This window comes from Falco naumanni, chromosome Z (assembly GCF_017639655.2).
Source record: "Falco naumanni isolate bFalNau1 chromosome Z, bFalNau1.pat, whole genome shotgun sequence".
Classification (NCBI taxonomy): Eukaryota; Metazoa; Chordata; class Aves; order Falconiformes; family Falconidae; genus Falco; species Falco naumanni.
The window spans coordinates 28,108,510-28,129,270 of record NC_054080.1 but is presented as its reverse complement, the minus strand read 5'-3'; the positions used below and the strand labels follow the sequence as shown (position 1 = coordinate 28,129,270).

Here is a 20,761-nt window from a genome sequence, read left to right as displayed (position 1 = left end):
CTTGTGCTCCAGATCCTTCACCTTGTAGTGAAGGGCCCGAAACTGAACACAGGGTTTGAGGTGCGGCCTCACCAGTGTCCAGTACAGGGGGGCGATCACTGCCCTGGTCCTGCTGGCCACACTGTTTCTGACACAGGCCAGGGTGCTGCTGGCCCCCTGGGCACACTGCTGGCTCCTGCCCAGCCGGCCGTCACCCAGCACCCCCAGGCCCTTTCCCACCAGGCCCTTTCCAGCCGCTCTGCCCCAGCCTGTAGCGCTGCGTGGGGCTGGTGTGACCCAAGGGCAGGACCCGGCACTGAGCCCTGCTGAACATCACACAACTGGCCTGGGCCCATCGCTCCAGCCTGCCCAGGTCCCTCTGCAGAGCCTCCTGCCCTCAGGCAGGTCAGCACTCCCACCCAACTTGGTGTCATCTGCAAACTCACTGAGGGTGCACTTGATCCCCTCATCCAGATCATCAATAAAGACATTAAACAGAACTGGCCCCAGTACTGAGCCCTGGGGAACTCCACTTGTAACCGACTACCAGCGGGATGCAACTCCACTTACTATCACTCTTACAGTATTTTTGTTGTCTTTACTTGATTTCCGTATGTTAATTTATGCTTTCTCCTGTAAGCTTTATCACATCAAAAGAGGCACCATTTCTTTCCTTTTCACTCATCTTTTCTATGCCTTTTTTCTTTACATTTTCTCAGTGTATTCTTGCTTTGTTGGTCCTACCAATGAGATACTCTCACAGGATTAGGAATTTCATCACCTTCAATCCTAGTCACGAGTAGACACATTGACTTGAGCAAGGATTAGATGTATGCATCAGGACTGCAGGGTAAGACCCTGCATTAGGGACTGTTCTGTCCACTGCTGGACACTGGATGAACACTAGTCCAATTAGCTTAGATAAGAACAGAGACACTCAGCAGTTCACTGGACAGAAGCCAACATTCGCCGACAATGCTCTACATGACAGGTTATTCTTACTACAAGCAGCAGTGCTTGGGTAGCTCAGAATAGTAACTTCTTAATTTTGAGTGAAAAATCACTCTCCATCATAAATGTAGTTAAAGCTCTGTCTAGAATTTGTTAATTTTCACTGTGAATAACATCTGTAATAGAATTTCTTTATAATGCAAGTGATGACAAGCTTTGTGATAATAAAGGCAATCAAATATTTTTGTAACATATGCCTCTGGGATCATCTTGTTAGGCAGGAAAAGTTGTCTTAAAAATGCTTGTTGGAAGTAAAATTGAAAATACAGGAGTTACTTTACTTCACTTTTATATATTTATATAATGGATATTTTATGTGAAAACATGAGTTCAGTTTTCTAAACAAGCATGTTCAGTGAACTTACACAGTAATGATGAGACACTGGCAGAAAAGACAAACTGAAAAAAGGAAAGGAAAATATGGAGAAAATATTTAACAATGTTGAATCAGAATGCTGTGGTGACACAATACATTTGCAAAATATTTAATGTTTTTTTCAGGATAATATTAATTGCCCTTTCAGTCAGTCTCTTTCTTATAATTTCAGTATCTTATGTTGTAGAAGGCATGGCTATAAATATATTTGGCGGCAGCTCACTGTATACTTCCCCACTAAATCCTATACTGTTCACAGACTGTAGAAGAATGATGTCACAGAATACCAAAACAATCCTTTCTGAAACAAGACCCTTCTACTGCTCTTTCTTTCTGAATTTCAAATGCATCAAACCCTTCTGATTACCTTCCTCTGGATACAAAATCCTACTTTTTGTCCTCATTGCCTTACGTAACCTTAACTATACTGGATTTTGTTCTCATTGAGTTTCATTGTGTTTCTTCTTCTATTTCTCTGTATTCATCCATTCCATACTAATCTTTGCTCTGACTTTGTTCCTCGTTACCAACTACATTTGGCCTAGTCTCTCACTGCTTAGTTCCTCTCCTGTAAGAGTATTCTTAAAGCTTGATTTTTCCTTGTGAATTTTTTTTACTCTCCTTATTGATTGTGTTTTGTGGCATATTACCCTAGTTAGCTTTTACGCATTGAGGCAGATGCCCCACAGATAATTTACTCTTAACAGAGATAATGTCATTAGAATGAGTTGTGAATGAGAGCCTAGTAGTTCCACAGAGAGCAAGCAAAAAGGGGTCATCATTGATTTACCTCTTATTTACCTCACTTCTTATTCACATACCTTCTGGCTATGCCTTTTTTTCTACAAAGATGCTCCAAATCTCTTTATCAAGCCCCTACTGTTACCTTATTTGAATAATTTCTGAACACCCATTTTCACTGTACTGTCGCCAGAGAATGTATTCTACACCAAACACATGCCAGAAAAGCAATGTTATAAAAAATGCCAGTCTTAGTAGTGTTTGTTACTCTTTGCCTCAGCTGGTGTGAATCTTACTTCCATTTGTTTGTAGTTTCATCTATATATTTTCCAGAAAAGAATGGTCTTTAAAAAAACACAAGGACCAATGTTTGCAAAATGTCTGGAACAAGGGAAGCAGTCAGCCATTTACAGGGGCTGTAACAGAACCCTAAAGCATTTTACAAAATAAATTAAAGCATTCCATTCAAATGAGACTCAGTACCTATCTAGCAGTATCCAATTAGCTACGAGAATATCACATCCAAATTAAAAACTTAGAAAAGCATGGGTAAGTGAAATTAATCTGCAGCAGGTATTGTACTAGGATCCAGTGATCAACCATTTTATTTCACGAAATGTGCTGTGGGACTTTTAATGAGCACACCAAATCAGAGCCTTGCTTTTTCAGATCATGAAAAGACAGCAACACTAGTCAATAATATATCTGCAGTTCTGATAGTCAAGGAAGATTACTGTCTAAGCAACTAGAATGCCACTTGTGTCTAAAATGAGCACATTCAGGAAATCCAAACCCCATGTAATAAGATTTTGCATTATTTTGGACTCTTCTATAAGCAAGAAGTGATACCAGACAAAGTGTTAAACGGGTTTTGACCTATCTTTTTCAAAGGAATAGTGGGCACACTGTTGTCACCATTAAGTTAAACATACCTCCCTGCAGGCAAGGTGCTCTTCACTTTAGTTTTAAAAGAAGGCTAATAAAGTAGGAGTCAGCCAAATGTTTTCAAGATTATTTTAACTGAGAACTGAGAATGCAAGTGCCAGCAAATCCTTAGTAAAAAATAGTTCAGCTATCATGGGTCGTACATGCACAAGCATTTCTGCCTTTTTAGGGAGAAGTCAAGTTCTAGGTCCAGCATTCAGTTCTTAAACTCTGCAAAGCCACATTTAACACTTACTTTTTTCTTCTTCTTAGGCTTCTGCCTACTTACTAAGTTAAACATGCTGTTTAATTATGTTGAGCTCTTGCTACAACAAGAAGAAATTATGCATTAATAAAGGTAAAGCATTTATTTTATAATTTGGAGATATTTCATTTCCGCATCAGCACTATTTACCTCTACCTTCATTTAAAGATATACAGTATTCCACTGCAACAAAATGGAGAATGAGTAGGTAGCCACTGTGCTGTAAATGGACCATACACAGATCACATGACGATTTTAACACAATTACTATATAATGAGTATTTCAACTTACTGATCAGATTTTTCCAGTGTTATCAGTTTAATGCAATAGATGTTCATGTATTTGTTGTCATCTATGTAAAAGCATTTTAAAAATCTGACATAGACAACATATTTTATTATGGACTACATCTATTATACTGGATAAAAGTCACTTTGTCTTCCAGAAAAATTTCTCAAAATACATATTAAAAAAAATCCTAGGAACAGCCATTTCTGTTTCCATCGTTGAACTTCTGCTATTCCTGTTTTAGAGACCAAAGAAAAAACTGCTAATATGAGTGTTAGATGGATTAGCCCTTTTCTTGTAAATTTGTCATTCCAGTATTTAGTGTGCTATCTTGGATTTTAGTTGCTTTTGTTTCTGTGTTGGCATGTAATTCATGCTTTGTCAGTATCAAACACGACAGCAGGCAAGTGAAATACCTTTCAGATGTGAAGTGGCAATTGGTCATTTACTTAGTAGAAATCTCACTATAACACACAATCATTTCCAGTAATGAAAAATAATTTCTAAAGTTTATATATATATATAAACTATATATATATATTTTTATATATATATAGTCTATATATATTACTGTCAATGAAGTACTACAATTCTTCAAGTCAAATTATTCAACTTCTTTGAGCTTCAGAATTGTCCATCCATCATAACAGAAACAACGTAAATCCAAAATCTTTGATTATACTTGAAACTCAGCTCATCAATAGAAACCTGCACAACAGTTGTACACTATAAAGATTTTGAAAGAAAATGAGGTAGCTTTTTAGAGAATGTCTGTGACTACAAAATAGAAATTACAGTTCAGTGAGAAAAATCTTTCATATCTCACAGAATGCAGTAAGGGCAAAAAACCACCCCTATCCTAGCTTGTTGGGAAACTTGGATATCTTTTCCGATTATGCAGTTTCCAGGGTCACTTTCTCCAGAAGACTGCAAAAAGTAGGAGTAATTTGGGTTTAGAATGATAAAAATGGGATGTTTAAAATTTCATAGGCTCTTGTTTAGTTTTAGCAGGTGTGTTGAGAAAAACTCTGCATTTCTTCACTGAACTGGGAGAGTGCCAGTGTCAGAATGTTTCTCTCCTTCAACAGAAATAAGAAAGTACTTTACCAAAGAGAGTTTAGTTTGCAGGATGATGAAATGGTAGGAGGAAAAAACTCCTATCCAGGCTTACTTAAGCTCTGCAAACTTGTAAGTTCGTAAGCTTCTCTGCTCAACAGTATGTAATATTGCTTCTTGATCAATAATCCTGTAGTCTTCCTCACACTCCACATCTTAAATACTAGTTGCAGAAAGACAATACAATTAAACTAAAGTTCATTCAGGTGCGCCTTCACTTCTAAAATTGCATGCTGCTATACTTTTAGTCTCTATATGCTAAAAGTAAGATGACACATACAATCTTGGGAATCAAAAAGCTATTTTAGAAATCCCTATCATTTAGGAAAATATTCCTATTTACAATCAAAAACCTACCCGAAAAATCCCTTCTATTTAGGAAACTATCATTTGTATTTATTCACAAAACTAAACCATATACTGAGCTACAACTGAAATTCTTTACATAGTGTTATGTACTATGTAAAACACCTGCTGAAATCCCATTTTATAAAATCTATGATGAGCTACAGCAATTACTATCTACTAACTGACAGGGTGTCACTTAAAATTAAAAGAAGTTTACACTTACTGTTACTATGCACCAATATTCATTTTCCTCAGACGCTTGCTATTATTGACTCTCTGTGAATAGTTTGCTTTCCTAAGCTCATGAAGGAGGGGCTGGCTGCCTTGCCTTGCTAAGGCTTAATAGGATAACAAGTTCAAATTTTTTTTTCCGTTGGACTTACCCACTTCTCTACTGTCAACCCCAGTCAGCAATGATATGCTGTATACAAATATCCTTCCAACCACTGAAGCAATAAAGGACTACTAGTTATTGAACTATTAACAACTAAAGCATGTAAAAAAAATAACTCAATTTACTGGCGCTTTACAAAATGTCAGCTTTGTGTGAAAAGCCTTAAATCAATCAGATTACTTAATTCAAATTAAAGATAAAAGAGGGAGCAATGTTGTTCTCTGTCTTGCTCCACTTCCTTTTCTATTTCTGTCTCCTAAGCTCAGAATCTGATTAGTATATTTAATTCCATGAAGCATCACGACTGGTCTACCTTTAATGAGCCCACTGACATCCACTCCTTTTTCCTTCACATGTTGTAGAATCCAAGATAATAATGTGACAATATTCCTATACAAACCACAAAATATAATGTTCATGCTATAATTATCAACATTGGAATTACTTTATTTTTCACATGTTTACACATAGTATAAAAGAAGTATTCCTATAGGGACCAATGCAAAGTTTGTAAAAATTTCAGAATTGGTATTGTAGTTACATGAGCTTACATAAGATGCCATTACATCACATGAACCTATAGCTTGGTTAGTAGTATCAATTTTGTTTTATTTAAACATAAACCCATAATCTATTCTTCCCCATTATTAAATTATATTTCTATTATTTGTAAATTATTATAATTTCAAAAACACATAAAATACAGAATATTTACAAATTATATATTGAATACAAGTTAATTCTCCGTAGTGTACATGCAAACTGGGAGAAAACGCATCTCCAGAATTTTCTGCTTTGTAATGAGTACTCTGTAATGAGTAACTCTTTTTGCTCTGGTGCCATTGCAGAAGAAACAAAGATGACAGTGAGATCATTATTACAAACAGTGAACAGAACCTTTCTATCTTTAGTGGTTTAAGCAAAACTGTTTTCTTAATGTACTGCATTAACTTACTGGCAAGAAATTGCCTGCTTGCAAAGTTGCATTCTTTTGGATAAGCCAAGCAACTCAAACCTTATGGAGGTTTTGCCCTGACCATATTCCAGGCAGAACCACTACACTCTGTGTTTAATTGTTGCTAAATTTAATTTGGCACTTCTCTAAATTGCTCTAATTGCTAAAAACCTACAGCATTTGCCTCTTAAATTGGGTATTTAATAAGTAATCTGCAAACAATAACTATCTTCTAGCAAGCTTCTATACACAGACATCGTCAAACCAAAACTCAATCCTAAGACCTACAAACACATCAAATTAAGCAATAAAAAGCCAGGAAGAGTTTAAATAAAAAAAATTAAATTATCAAATTTGTTTCCTTAAACAAGGGGTATTTTCACCTTCTTCGTGAATGGTTCATCTGCTGGGGAGGGAAAAAAGAAAAGAAAGCTTAAAAAGGACTGTTGGTATAGCTTTTGAAAATGTGTGTGTATTTAAAATTGTTGCAACACCAGAAGATGTTAGAACTGAAAATCATTAAAATATCACTCTCAAACTGACAAGATTATTGAATTTTCTTTTTCATATACTCCCTTTCTGCTTGTTTCATGCAGTAAAATGAAATTTCTCAAATTATTTATTAGTATTATAATTGCAGATATAGATTGTTTATACACATTCTCAATTAAAAAAAAAAAAAAAAAGATTCTTAACATCAGTGTTTGTTATGGATACTTTCTTCTGAGTTTCACAGTTACAAAGCCACCCCTATAGCGACCCAACATAATTTCCTACATGAAAAACTAGTAATAGGATGGGTCTTACACATGTATTTTTAGTTACCTCATCGTGACAAATTATTTATCATGCTACCTATATTTGCTCTTTGCTTCACCTCCCTTCTATCTGCTTTTTATTTCTTCATTGTTCATCTTTCTTAATGTGTAATCATCATAGTACTACTCAAAAATTCTTTCCATTGCTTAGCCACCACCACTGTTTGCATACTATCCGATGTTTCTCCTTTACTTGTGTGAACAACCTGCAGCCAGGCTTCCTTCTGTCTCACAATATTTTTTAAAAGATTAATTACACTGATAACATGTAGTCCTCCCTCCTTCTCATTTTCAGATGGCTCAACAGATACCCTGATTTTATTAATTTGTAGGTATAGCTGAAACATGGGAGAGAATGAAGCAATGTAATGATTTGTCAGCTGTTCCAAGTCTGTCAGAAATGCTTCTTGCTTTAAAGTTTGATACGCACTGCCTTAAAATAAACACACACTGGATGTAAAAAAAAAAAAAAAAGAACTATCAGGATTTGTAAAACATTTTTATTGATTCGAGTTTGCAGAGAATTTTGAAACAAATCTGCTATCATTCACTGATTAAAAATATATTGTAATTACTCTGAACAAACAAATCACCATATGGTAACAGGTTAACACTTATGACGATCATTGTCTTTAGGTCATATGCATTTCTTTTTATATCACTGCAATGACTGCAAAATCACAGACTACTGAACTGTTACATAATGACATTAATGATAAACCCAGTACATTTTTATAACCTTCCATTTTGAAAAAAAACTAAGTTAACGTTTATTTCAATAACACAGTAAATTAAGGCACAAATCTGAACTGCATCATTAAACATATATAAGTAAGTACTTTAATTCATATATGGCTTTCCCAGCCTTACAACTGGGGTTAAGACATCTCTTTCAACTGTAAAACTATTAATAGCAATAATCATAATAATAATTTTGTTTTTATCTTATATAATTAATAGCAATAAAGTAACAATCTTAGTGTGTCCATTTTCATAAAAGAACTCTGTACATGTTTTGAGATATTATGTCATGTTTAATTGATCTACTTTTCTCCTTCATTACTTTACAGTTCCATTTCTAATTATCAGAGAATGAAATAACTCACTGCCTAGAGTCATTTATTATCTTATAAAAATATCTACTATTTAGGCATTCGGGGATGGTTCTCCAATACCTTTTTCACAGACAGAGTATTATGTTACACCTTTAAATTAAGGCTGATGTACAATTGTGTAAGCGCAGGCCAAATCAGACTGGAGAAATAAATACTCTGCTTAGAGGGCTATTCATGTAAAAGATAGAAATACTACATAGTCACCACTTAAGTATGCTATTAGCGTAAAAATAACTGTTGTTGATAAGACTTTCAGCACTGAGTATTTTTATACTAGGCAGAATTTAAAAAATGGAGACAGGAAAAAAAATGAGAAAGAAACAATTAAGACAAAATCAGAGGATGTAGATACAGAGTTCAAACAGCAGTCAAGGTTAGGCCTCTTAGTAATGCTGCAATTCCTTCCAGTGGGGGACAGGAAATACCAAATCAAACATTAAGAGCATAACAGCAAAAGGATAATAAATTGATTCTAAAACAAAAAAGAAGTTTGTGCACAACAAGGTACCAATTTTACCAATTTGATTCTTTCTTGTTTGGGATAATCACTGGGTTGTTGTCCAGCTCTAACTCAGATCTGAAACAAATCTACAAACGTTTGTGTAGTTTAGCTCAGGCACCAAAGATTCAAACCAAAAGCTCAAAAATTCATGTGACTCCACATTTACTAGATAAACAATTCTTTATAATTTATTCCTAATTTAGCATTCTCAAGAAGAAGTAACTTAATTTAAAGAAATCTATTATTTGAACTAAAGATTAGCATTCATTCCAATCCAATGTTTTATCAACTGGTGTGCAATAGCTTGACGCGGTGGTACAAAGAACACACGCTTGTTTCCTTTAATGAGACTTTCCACGACCTGCAATAAACAGATTTTTTTCTTTAGACCTTAATATTGTAAACTATATGGAATCTAACATTGCATTGATGCAGAAATTATCTTACTATGATAATCCTAAAATTACCGTAGCTACTAAAAAGCCACTATCAGATTTTGCAAGACAGATGCAGAGAAAAAAACACACAAGATTCTGTGTGAATTCTGACATTTTTGAGCTCCAATGTGCCCCAAGGACTACTTTCCCTTTTAATAAAACTGTGGAGACCACCTGTTAATGTATTCAAGGGTTTTGTGTGGCCTCTTTAAGGCAATGACCACCAGATGGTGCCCTACACTGTTCCATAAACTGCTTCCCCCCCAATTCCCCGCATTTAACACATTTCCTTCTGTGTTGCATGTGTTTTACTGGTTTTCTGAAGCAGCTGCAAGCAACGTGGGAGTACACTTTTAGTTTAGTCCATTTCTGAAGTATATTTATTTCCAACTCTAGACCAACCTGTATGCGACTAGCTGTATTCAGAACTGAGATTCATTTAAAATAATGCTCTCAGTGTTGCCGGGATTACACTGAGATTGTAGGTGACTAACCTTGCCTTCAGGTTGACTTACAGAGTCAAAACACTCACAATTGCTAGGCAGCAGTACAGTGTTACTAGAAGTGTAGCTCTAAGTAGCCTGTGGAAAAACCTGGGAAGACTATGTTGTGTAAGCAATCTTTCCTTTTTTCAGTCGTGAACTTCAATCTCTCTGTTAAAGTGTTTTTTTCCTCTTTTATTTCACTTTTTTTAAATAGTGAGGAAAGGCAAGTGTAGAATTTCCTATAAATGCATAGTGAACTGCATTCAGTGCCACAGTATTAATACTGTACTGCATGGAAACAAAAATGTTGAAATCACTGAATTCCCAGAGTTTTTAACTAAACCTCCCTTCTCCCAGGAAATTTGTTAGCATGGTTGTCTGGAGAAACTCAGACTATGAGTTCTACCAAATACTACTTCTGCCAAAATGAAAAGCACAGACTTGCTAAGGAAATGGGTTAAAATAACAGTAACAAGGATATTTGTCAAAAGGAAAAGGTGAAGGGCTAACTTGCAAAAATGTCAAAAAATGGGCTTGAAAGTGACTCAGAAATTACCATGAGTATCTGCCTTTCTCTGGTTGTGAGTAATCTACAATTAAAATATAACAGAATTTTAGTATGATAAAATGGAGAGTATACATGGTCAATTTGCTGAAAAAAGCAAGTATCTATTGTATGCCAGAACCAATACAGTCACAGAATAATCAATACAAGAAGGAAATTAAATTGAACTTTACCTGTTCTTTAGTGAACCAGCGGGCATCCTCTATTTCATTCTTGTCAACTTTAATTTCTGTAGACACTGCAACAGCTAAGCAGCCAATCATCAGGGAGGAGGGCATTGGCCAAGGCTGACAAGAGACATACCGAACATGGCCAACTTTGACTCCAGCCTCCTCTTCTACTTCTCTTCGAACAGCATCTTCTATTGTTTCACCTAATCAAAAAGGGCAAAGAACAAGCAGCTGATGAAAATACTCCAAGCAATGATGACATCCTGTGCTTTGAAATGACTCAAAAGATGTGAAACTGCCCAAGACAATTACCTATAGAGATCTAGTTCACAGATCAGGGCACAGATCTTAAGCACAAAATACAGAAGTCTAACAAAGTAAAAAAAGCCAAAGCAAAATGGAACTTTGAAAATAAAGTATAATATTTTTTTCTCCATCATAATACTTCCTGAATTGATAATTTATCATAGATGCAGATTATTATTACCACACCTAAAACGTCAAAAATTGGGTAGGAAATATTCATTGTTCCTTTAACTACTTTTGAAGTGCTGATCTGTTAATTTATAAATAGCATTGTGTCATTTTCAGTATAGTTGTAACAGCATGTAACACAATTTGAAAATCAGTATTTAAAATTACAATAGTAAGAAAATGGACACTTAGGAAGACTTGCACCCATTTCTGCACTGTATTATTCACTTTGCCTGACTCATTCTTCATTGTCTTAATACATACAGACAATTCTCCAAACTTAAACTGCAATGAAAAGCTTTACTTCCACATTAATAGAAAACTGCTAGATGTGTACATAGACTGTTGATGGTTATAGGCTTCCATATGCATGCTTGTACTGGGTTGTAACCACTGATTACAGGTTCATTAAAGCAGACAGTCCATGCATCAGACAGAAGTTTTAGTTCAGCTACGTTCAGCTGATGATAAAATAAAGGACTCATAAATTTCAGTTTATGTACTTGAATTCAGTATCAGAAAGTAGTAAGGATGGCAGAAGAAAGAGTGAAGAAATAAACATCTTGAAGTCTTTCAAATGATACCTGAATAAATTTATTCATGCTGTCATGGTATTTCACCACAGTTACCGAATGTAGTTATATACTATAATTTCACTAGTGGTTAAGATGTATACCCAATACAAGAATGTTTCACAAATAGTTCTGCAACTACTAACAATTGTAACTAATTCCAACCATTATTGCTGAACACCGCTAGCAAAATATCTTTTCCTTCTAAATGATCTAATTTCTGCTTATCTTCCACATACTCATTCAGGCCCTAGACACGTAAGCATAAAGTTAATGTAAAGTTAAGCCTAAGTTATACTTTAACTGTTATTTTTCCTATGGCTGAAGTTCCATGCTAAGCATCATCACAGAAGGGACCTTATATGTGTTTTAAAATATTTTTTCACTTAAATAGGTGATTTAAGAGTGCATGATGACAAAACTATGTTAAAATTATATTTACTTAAGTTGCTTTTTATCCATTTTTATAAATTAGCTGCTGGAAAGTACAGGACAGGCATATTTATTATAACAACTTCCCTAACAGGAAGCAAAGACGTTTATTTATCATAACACTAAACATATTTCTATATTATTTTCAGTGTATAATACTGATAATTGAGAAAGACCATTTGGTAAGGGAAGATTAGATTACTCACCCGGTTCTACAAATCCAGCAAGACAGGTAAACATTCCTGGGGGAAACCTCTTCTGCCTGCCTAAAAGGCAGTGGTTTCCATCTGGATGGATGACTTGCATTATCACAACAGGATCTGTAAGAGACATGAATGGAATGTATTTCCACATCCGAAAGACTAAAAACAGTAATAAATTTCAGCCTATTTGATACCAATGCATGTAAATACAAGAAAGATACCTTTAAGTGATGAAATCAGCATTGTGTAAGTGCCCAGAGCAAGTTGCTATTTTATTTCACTTTGGGCTTTTTTCCCTGCAGGATATCTGTTTATTTTGTTTTGCAACTGTGGTGGTTTAACTCCAGCCAGCAACTTAGTATCATGTGGCAGCTAGCTCACAGATTTCCCCTCCCTCCCACCCTTCTGGTGGGAACGGGGGAATCAGAGTAATAATAGTAATTGTAATGAAGAGGAGAGCGAGAGGAATAAAATCTAAAGGAAAACAAACCCAAGTGATTCACAGTGCAACTGCTCGCTACCCACTGACTGATACCCCTGAGCAGTGATCAGCAGCTCCTGGCCAACTACCCCCAGTTCATACACAGAGTATGACATTCTGTGGTATGGGATATCCCCTGGGCCAGGTGGGGTCAGCTGTCCTGGCTCTGCTCCCTCCCAGCGTCTTGTGCACCCATCCACTGGCACAGCATGGGAAACTGAAAAGCGCTTGACTTAGGGTAAGCACTACTTAACAACTAAAGTATCTCTGTGTTATCATTATTCTTATACTAAAACCAAACCACAAGCTACTAAGAAGAAAATTAACTTTATCCCAGCTGAAACCAGGACACAACACAGAAGCAGTTTACTAGCCAAGGCTTGAAATCCAGGACATAAATTACCTGCAACCACAGCACACAATTGGTTAAGACCATCAGAGCTGTTAAGAGTATCAATACTAACCTACCTATGCATCCAGCAGACAGCAATAATTTCTGCAGCAAAACCAATTTACCATCACTTCCTCTACACACACAGGTCTGAACAATGTATTTTATGACTGAAGTAGCAAAAAGCCAAATACTCTAGTCACAATCTAACTATTGACTGAATTTTCCACTTCTGACTTTGATGACCGTTTGCTATCAATCTCTGATATGATGTTGCACTTTTATCTACCTTCTCACCTCTGGTCATTTTATGTAATTTTTTCCTTCTTGCTCAGTATTTCCTCCTACTCACATAATTCTTTTTGTCATGGCTTTCTGCACACTGTTAATCTACGATCTTTCCCCCTTTTTTATCATTACCTAGCTCTTGAGTATCTCAACATTTTTTTATTAATTTTTTAAATCTGCCTCTGCCTTTACATATTTTTTCTCTTGCTATTGTTTTTCATGAGTTTTTTTTGTCCAAAACACCTGCATTTTCTCTAAGTGAAAAGACTTGATTCAGCCACCGCTATAAACAACAACTTCAAAGATTGTTGTCCTGCTCAAAGATATCTGCCACATTTGTACATACAGTGTAGAACATGCAGTGTTGCCGTCTGTAAACTTTCTTCAGAAAAAGGCATCAGTAGTAAATGCAGATTCATCAATTTTTCCTATCTAATCCCATTCCTTCTCTGTTTGTTGTGTTCCAGACTATAAAGAAACGGCCACTAGTAGTTTAGCAAATTTCACTATAGTCCATAAGACAGAAGAATTTGGCAGAATTGCTTTGATTACTACAAAGATATATCTACAGCATGTAAAAGAACAGGAAATTCAAAACCACAACACAATATGACCTCCAGAAATACAACTGCAGAAGAGAGGACAGGGAAGGGGAAGAAAAGGTGATCAAAGAGTCACCAAATGGTCCAGGAAAAAAGGGTAAGTTTTTTTCTCCCCCTTCCTTGTTTCCCCATCAATAACGTAATACACTTCCTTTACAACACGTGAACAAAAGGAGCTATATAAACCTGTCTGTACAAGCTTGTATTCTGAGTAGAAATAGGCCTGGCAGTTAGTGTCTGACAACAAATAGTGAAAGCCAGTGAAGACAGCCAATCAAAGCGGCCCTACAGGAAAATGAGCACTGCATCAGAAATTTGATACAGGGCCAAGCTATTTCAAGCTCTGACAGCTTGCAGAAGATAAGAGAACAATATGCAGGAGGTGTGTGGTGGTATTGTTAGTATCTCATTTATGTTGTTGGAACTTCTAATTGATATTGGTCCATTGCAATAAAGATTGGTATTGTCACAGTGACTTTGTTACATATTACTGCAAAAAAGAGAAACCTCAAATGCTCAGTCCTAACCAGAGCTAAGACACACATACTCTGGGGAAAGACAAGTATGTAAAAGCTGGATCAGAACTAAGCAGCTGGAATAACTAAAAAGACTGATTTACATGTATATAACAGTATAAGCAAGCCACTTTTTATCAAGTTTACCCTACAATATTCTCACCAACTCTTGGATATGATGTGTTGTGAACACCCTGGAGACTGGGACAATCTTCTTTTAAGCAAGTTTTCTTGTAACCCCCTTCTTCAATCTTGGTTGCACTCCCACATGTTGGGCAGAATCGGTAGTGGATGTGCCATGCTAGAACAGATCTAGCCTGGGCTACTACCCCTTTAAAAGAATACATTGCAAATACACAAAATCAAATACTAACACATGTAAGCTTTTAACAGTAGAAAAAGCAACTAATAAAGTTTAACATACAAGTAAGACTATGGCTGAACTGTAATCTACAAGAGAAGTTGAGCAATGTGAGTTGTTCAGATCTTCTTCGTAGCACAGCACGTACAACAGAACACAGTACTGTACAGCTACAGACCAATTTATGCGTTCAGAAACAAATTTGTCTGGATCAGTATCTCCTGTTTCTCACAAAAGTTACTTTGTCTGGACAAAGTGCCAGATTATATATCACACCTTTATGACTCCATTTAAACTTCCAAGCGCAAGTTAAGCTTGCTCTTTATCTTTCTGTAAAAGCAAAAGTGTTACAACAGCAGTTGCTAACACCATGACCATAAAGACATTCATTCACTTTGGGATCCTGACTTTACAAAGCTTGCTCACACTGTTTCCTTCTCAGATAAGTATCCAACACATTCTTATTAAGGACTTAGTTTAATTTCTTGTAATGAAAACTCAGTAATATTTTTTTTTGTTCATTTTGGAACATTAATGCATATCAATTAATATTTAAATAGTATTATTTAGAAAACCATGATGATCAATAGATTTTGCAGTCTAATAATTACCATTTCAGATGTTTGCCCTTTGCAACTGCATGTGTTCTTACATGCAAAATTCTTCACAAAACCACTGACAAGCTTTTAAAATAAAAATACTTGTAAATCCACTGAAAATACCCGACTCCTTAGCAGTGGTTTGTCCTTGCATTACATGTCAGTGAATCCCAAAGCATATCTTTCTGATTACACATTTGATAACTGCTGCATTTTATGCATCTTACCAGCTTCTTTTTCAGGTAGCTGCAGTAGCGCTGGCATTGGTGGGTCAAGAAAGTAACAGTCCTTATGCTTCTGTTTAATTTTCTCAGCAGACACAGAATCTATGCTAAGAGCAAACCAAGCAACTAAGCCATCCTCTTCACCTTCTTGTACAACTCTTCCATTGTAAGCAGCCAGCAGGTTCATGTGGACCTGAAGTTCAACTCCAAGAAAAATCAAGGTGCCTTCTTCAGATTGATTTATGCACTGCTCCACATCCTTGTGGTACAGCCTGCAGAGCTTTATCTCTGGCTGCTGGGAGCTCTCTGCTCCTCCATTCCAAGTAACCAAAGGACTTAGATTTGAGAAAAGGATGTACACTGTCATTGGATGGCTTTGTTTTTTGCTTAGCCACTTGGAATCTGTTCTTTTATCACTCCTTCTGTCCAGAAGTGTCAAGCCAAAATAATTTTCATATTCTTTCACTTCATTTGACAAAAAATCAGAGCTTTGCCCACCCTTCACATTAGCCAACAGATTAGCTATGTGCTTGTATCCCCAAAATTTAGCAATGTCCAGAGCTGTCTGCCTTGATTTATTAATAATGGATATGTCACACCTACAGAAACAGAAAGGAACAGTGGTTATCAGGGTAAATACATCTAGGAAGAGTCCTGATGCTGTTATTCTTACTCACAGCATACACACATAATACTGTTAAGGTGCAAAAACTTTTAGACACTGTCTCTACTGGGACACTGTTTAGCCTAAATACTTAGCATTATGATATTGAAAAGTAATCATACTTCATTTTCTTTTGCTAAGGCCAGATTCCATATTTTTGTTGATGCACTCTAGATTATCACTTAACAAGGTTCATGCAGTACTACAACAGCAATGAAATAATTAAAATCCCACATTAAAAAAAAAAAAAAAAGCTCATTTACAGATAGAACTTTGAAAGCCAGGCTACAGGTAACTTCTGAATAACCGGTAACAAAAAACCCCACCACATTTAACTAGCATTACCTTCTGGAAGCTAGTGAAAGCAGCATCAAAACATTTAACATAAAATATTTACCGCTGAGTAAGAATCAAGAATGCAGCCTCTGCTTAGTGAGAGAAGTAGCACCCTTACAACTGCAGCACTGGTCCCTGTATGGATCCCTTTGTTACTGCAATGTTGCAAGATGACACAGATGAGGAAATATTGCCTCATGACATATATTTAAATATTAAACAACAATTAAATATAAAACAACAACAGAAATATCTGAAATAAATTGGGATTGACTGGGAGGTGAAAATGCACTTTTTTGGGGGTCAATTTTAACTCAAGTGGGTAAGTAAAACAGAAATTTCACTGTAAACTACAAATTGTACAGTAGATGTGGGGCCAGACTCACCAGTTTATAAAACAGAAGATGCCAGTATATTCATGTTGCTGATACACAGGTAGCTAACTGTACTGCAGGCAAGACTGCTCTGACTTGTGCTTTTATATTAACCTCAGTAGTTTTTCAGAGAGTTTAAGTATATTTCAGAAAAGCATTCAAAACTTAACTTACAAGTTTTTGTTGCTAAAGAAAATACTGTTGCCCATTTATCTTTAAAGATTAAGTCTACTTCAGTCAAAATCTTGCCTAATTTCCTACTTAATTTCCTACCTCAGCCATGAATTTTATTCTGATTTTGTCTTCCCTGCTCTACCTGCTCAGGTACATGCAGACTGTGATCAGGCTGCTGTTCAGTGTCCACAACAGTGGCCTTCACTCTTCTCTAAGACATTTTTCTCCAGCCTACAAACATTTCGTGTAGCTTGTCTCAAACATGGATGAATATAAATTGATTAGCTTTCCAGGACTAGTCTTTGGAATGTTACATAATATTACCTTCATAGATATTGACGCTTATGTATCCAGCAATTTTATTTGTCCAAATGATTACTATGACAAACAAAGTAAAATGAGACCAACAAGGCCACAGTAGCACCTCAGGATAATTATATATATTAGGATTACCTAATATATACAATCCCTGAAGAGATTTACCTAATTACCTAAGAGAACAACCCTGAAAAGGGCGTTTACAAGCATATAGTCACTCTTTTTTTACACCAAACATAACTTAAAAAAGCCTGTTATCTTACTTAGTGAACAGGTAAATTCCCCAAAATCTCAAAAGATTCCTCAATACACATATGATTTCAGCCCACAAAATCTGACACAGAGATCCTACTCTACATGCTGGAACGCACTGACTGACTACAATGCAAAACAATGGCTCATCTGATGCTCCATGCTGAGTCCCAGGAGAGGGCAGAGCACATAGGCAGGACTGAAAAACAAACTAAACCACTTGTGGGATGTTCACTGGAGGTTCTGGAATGCTGTGCCTGAGGTTACTCATAACCACAGAATGCACTCAGCCTGCCTGGTTCTGTAATTAGCAATGCAGAAAGTAACAAACTGGGCTTGATTAATATAGAACTCAGTTGAACTGTAACACTTGACTCATCTTTTATACTGATATGTTTTCCATTTGAAATATGGATCCTGACTTTATTTAGGCTTTGGAAAAATCTTCTTTGGGGTCTCAAGGAGAACACTGAAGCATTCTTTGCTTTTCTCAGTGCCTTGAAAAACTAGGACTACAACAGTTGACTTGAAGACAGACAAAAAATATGACAGCAAGTTTCTGACAAGCAATGAACATGCTTGGTGACATGCTGACTGAAGAAAATGTGACAGCTCAAGGAGGAAGGGGGAAGTGAATTGTCCAAAAAATAAGACAAATGAAATTCATAGAATCATTTAGGTCGGAAAAGACCTCCGAGATCAAATCCAACTGCTAACCCCCAACTGCCAAGTCCATCACTAAACCACATCCCTAAGCGCCACATCTATGCCTTTTTTAAAGGCCTCCAGGGATGGTGATTCCACCATCTCCCTGGGCAGCCTGTTCCAGTGCTTCACCACCCTTTCAGTGAAGAAGTTTTTCCTAATATCCAATCTAAACCTCCCCTGGTGCAACCTGAGGCTGTTTCCTCTCATCCTGTTGCTAGTTACCTGGGAGAAGAGACCAACCTCATCTGCCTACAGCCTCCTGTCAGGGAGTTGTGGAGAGCAGTAAGGGCCCCCCTGAGCCTCCTCTTCTCCAGACTAAACAACCCCAGTTCCCTCAGCTGCTCCTCATAAAACTTTTTCTCCAGACCCTTCACCAGCTTTTTGCCCATCTCTGAACATGCTCCAGCACCTCTACAGCCCTCCTGAAGTGAGAGGCCCAAAACTGAACACAGGATTTGAGGTGCAGCCTCACCAGTGCTCATCAATCAGTAACTTTGGTAAAGGTGTGCCTGTCATGTCCTACTTAACAGCCGGCACATCAGCAAACATTCTGCACTGTAATGTAGATACAAGTGGATTACAAATAAAGTTTAGAGAATAAGGCTAAGTGAAACAATCAGATGTACTGTATTTATACTCAGTACAGTGGTTGGAATGGGATACAAAATTTCTTCTATTCTGCTGGTCTCTGTGAGGAGTGACAATGTATCCGTAAAGTCATATGAAAGGAATATTTCAAAGATGCTCATAACTTCTGAAGAGTTTCTTAGCAAACATGGAAAGCATGATGCAGCAGCAGAACCCAGTTATAAACAGACACAAGAGTATATCTTTCTGTGTTTTAACCCTGAAAATATTGACACTATCTGTCAGGTGAATTTACTTTTCTGAGATCAAGCTGAAACAGGCAGGAAATTATTCTGGTTAGAGCTCTTTCATGCGATCTGTGGAACAGCTTACCCTTTCTCTAGAAGAATCTGCACAACCTCAAGGTGTCCATTTCTGGCACCATACATCAGGGCTGTCCAGCCGTTATCTGCAGCTGCATTGATAAGTGTTGGGGAACGACTGAGCAATGCTTTCAGCTTGACCACATCGCCAACAGCAGCGAAGTCATGCAGCTGGGAAACCATGCTCTGGCGGAGGTCCTTGACAAAGTCTGTCATTGTGTCAGCTAAGCGGAAAAGAGAAAACAAAAATGCCTGAAAACATATCCACCATTTGCAAAAGGCATTAAGTAAGAGAATTAAGTTTAATGGTGTGCAGACAACCAACACTATCAAGGAAAGTACGGCCACAACAGCAAAATACTGCCAATTAGCAGAACATTGTTACTCCCAACTGAACCTTAGCCCCACACGCAGTCTCCAACGCAGCTGAATTTTATCCGAACACCCAAGACTAATTTTAAAGAGGCTTATGCAGTGAAAAGGTTGTGCTAGGCACAGATGCTACTCTGAACGGGAAAACCACGCTCCAGGCTTTCGACGGCGACACACACAGGGCAGGTCAGCGCGAAGCCCCGCTCCCCGAACGGGCTCCCGGGCGCTTCGGCAACAAGTAACCGCAGGAGGGCGAGTCCCCGGCGGCGGCGACAAGCTACTTCAGCCACCACTGTCTCGTCGCCGGCGGCCGCCTACCCTCCGCCCCGGGCCAGGGCCGCCGGCACCGCCGCTGGCACCCGGCGCAGCGCGAGGGCTGCGAGCGCCCCTCAGAGCCGGGCCCGCACCAAGCCGCTGCCTCGCGTGCGCACACCGCCCAGCCGGGGCGGCAGGCCCGCAGCCACCCGTCCGCGGCGCGCCGCGTCTGTGCGGGCAGCGGCGGGCACGGGCGGGGCCGTGCGCCTGGCCGGCGGCGCTGTGCCGGCTCCCCCGGGGCGCCCCGTTACCTGAGCGGCCGCGGCCGACGCGCGGAGCCGCGCGCGCGTCACGGGGTGCGTGCCGGCGCCGCTCCGCCCCGCGGCCCGGCGTAGGGGGGCGGGACGCGAGCCGTGCGCGGGGCGAGCGGTACGCGGCGGGGGCGCGGGGCCGGGCCTGCCGCGGGGCTGGGCTGCGCGCCTGCGTAGCGCCCGGCCCTTGCGGTGACTGTCGGCCCCCGAGCGGGCAGTGGCGAGCTACCGCCGGTGCGAACCGGCAGCCATCAGCTGGGCGCTGCTGCCGGCGCGGCCGCCTTGCTGGACAGGTTCGGGGCATGCGGCCATTTTGTTTTTGAGGCAGGAAACGGTGCGGTTCTAAAACCGGGTCAGACGGAGTGGTAGCCTGGCTTCGCTGCACGGGTGGGAGGCGGAGCCGGGTAGCGGTAGC

General features: G+C 38.4%; 2 protein-coding genes across 5 annotated transcripts in view; both read right to left on the bottom strand.

Moving 5' to 3' along the window:
* LOC121081597 overlaps positions 1-5,398 on the bottom strand; it is a 50,663-nt gene extending 45,265 nt beyond the window's left edge. For both annotated transcript variants that reach the window (XM_040580774.1, XM_040580775.1), the window contains exon 1: positions 5,273-5,398. The gene's annotated coding sequence lies outside the window, so the exon portion shown is untranslated. The remainder of the gene's footprint in view (positions 1-5,272) is intronic.
* A 3,132-nt stretch (positions 5,399-8,530) lies between these two features.
* NUDT12 (nudix hydrolase 12) lies at positions 8,531-20,733 on the bottom strand. 3 transcript variants are annotated; one of them, XM_040579841.1, is made up of 7 exons: positions 20,347-20,733; positions 19,419-19,632; positions 15,636-16,231; positions 14,612-14,779; positions 12,175-12,288; positions 10,494-10,693; positions 8,531-9,194 (listed from the first exon to the last, which is right to left on the bottom strand). In XM_040579841.1, exons 1-7 carry the CDS (start codon positions 20,648-20,650, stop codon positions 9,084-9,086), a joined length of 1,707 nt encoding a protein of 568 aa, XP_040435775.1. In that variant the 5' UTR covers positions 20,651-20,733; the 3' UTR covers positions 8,531-9,083. The 3 variants fall into 3 exon arrangements, with proteins under 3 accessions (XP_040435775.1, XP_040435776.1, XP_040435777.1); XM_040579842.1 differs by having other exon boundaries at positions 8,531-8,919; XM_040579843.1 differs by lacking the exon at positions 20,347-20,733 and adding an exon at positions 19,960-20,059.
* Between the last annotated feature and the right edge of the window lie 28 nt (positions 20,734-20,761).

Bases quoted from the DNA above. Each gene is read 5' to 3' on its own strand.
- NUDT12 (XM_040579841.1), bottom strand. From the start codon at position 20,650: ATGCCCCGAACCTGTCCAGCAAGGCGGCCGCGCCGGCAGCAGCGCCCA. The intron at 16,232-19,418 runs GTAAGCTGTTCC...CTGTTTCTGTAG, and splicing joins CAGATTCTTCTAGAGAAAGG to GTGTGACATATCCATTATTA. The intron at 10,694-12,174 runs GTGAGTAATCTA...CTTTTTGATTAG, and splicing joins TGCTGGATTTGTAGAACCGG to GTGAAACAATAGAAGATGCT.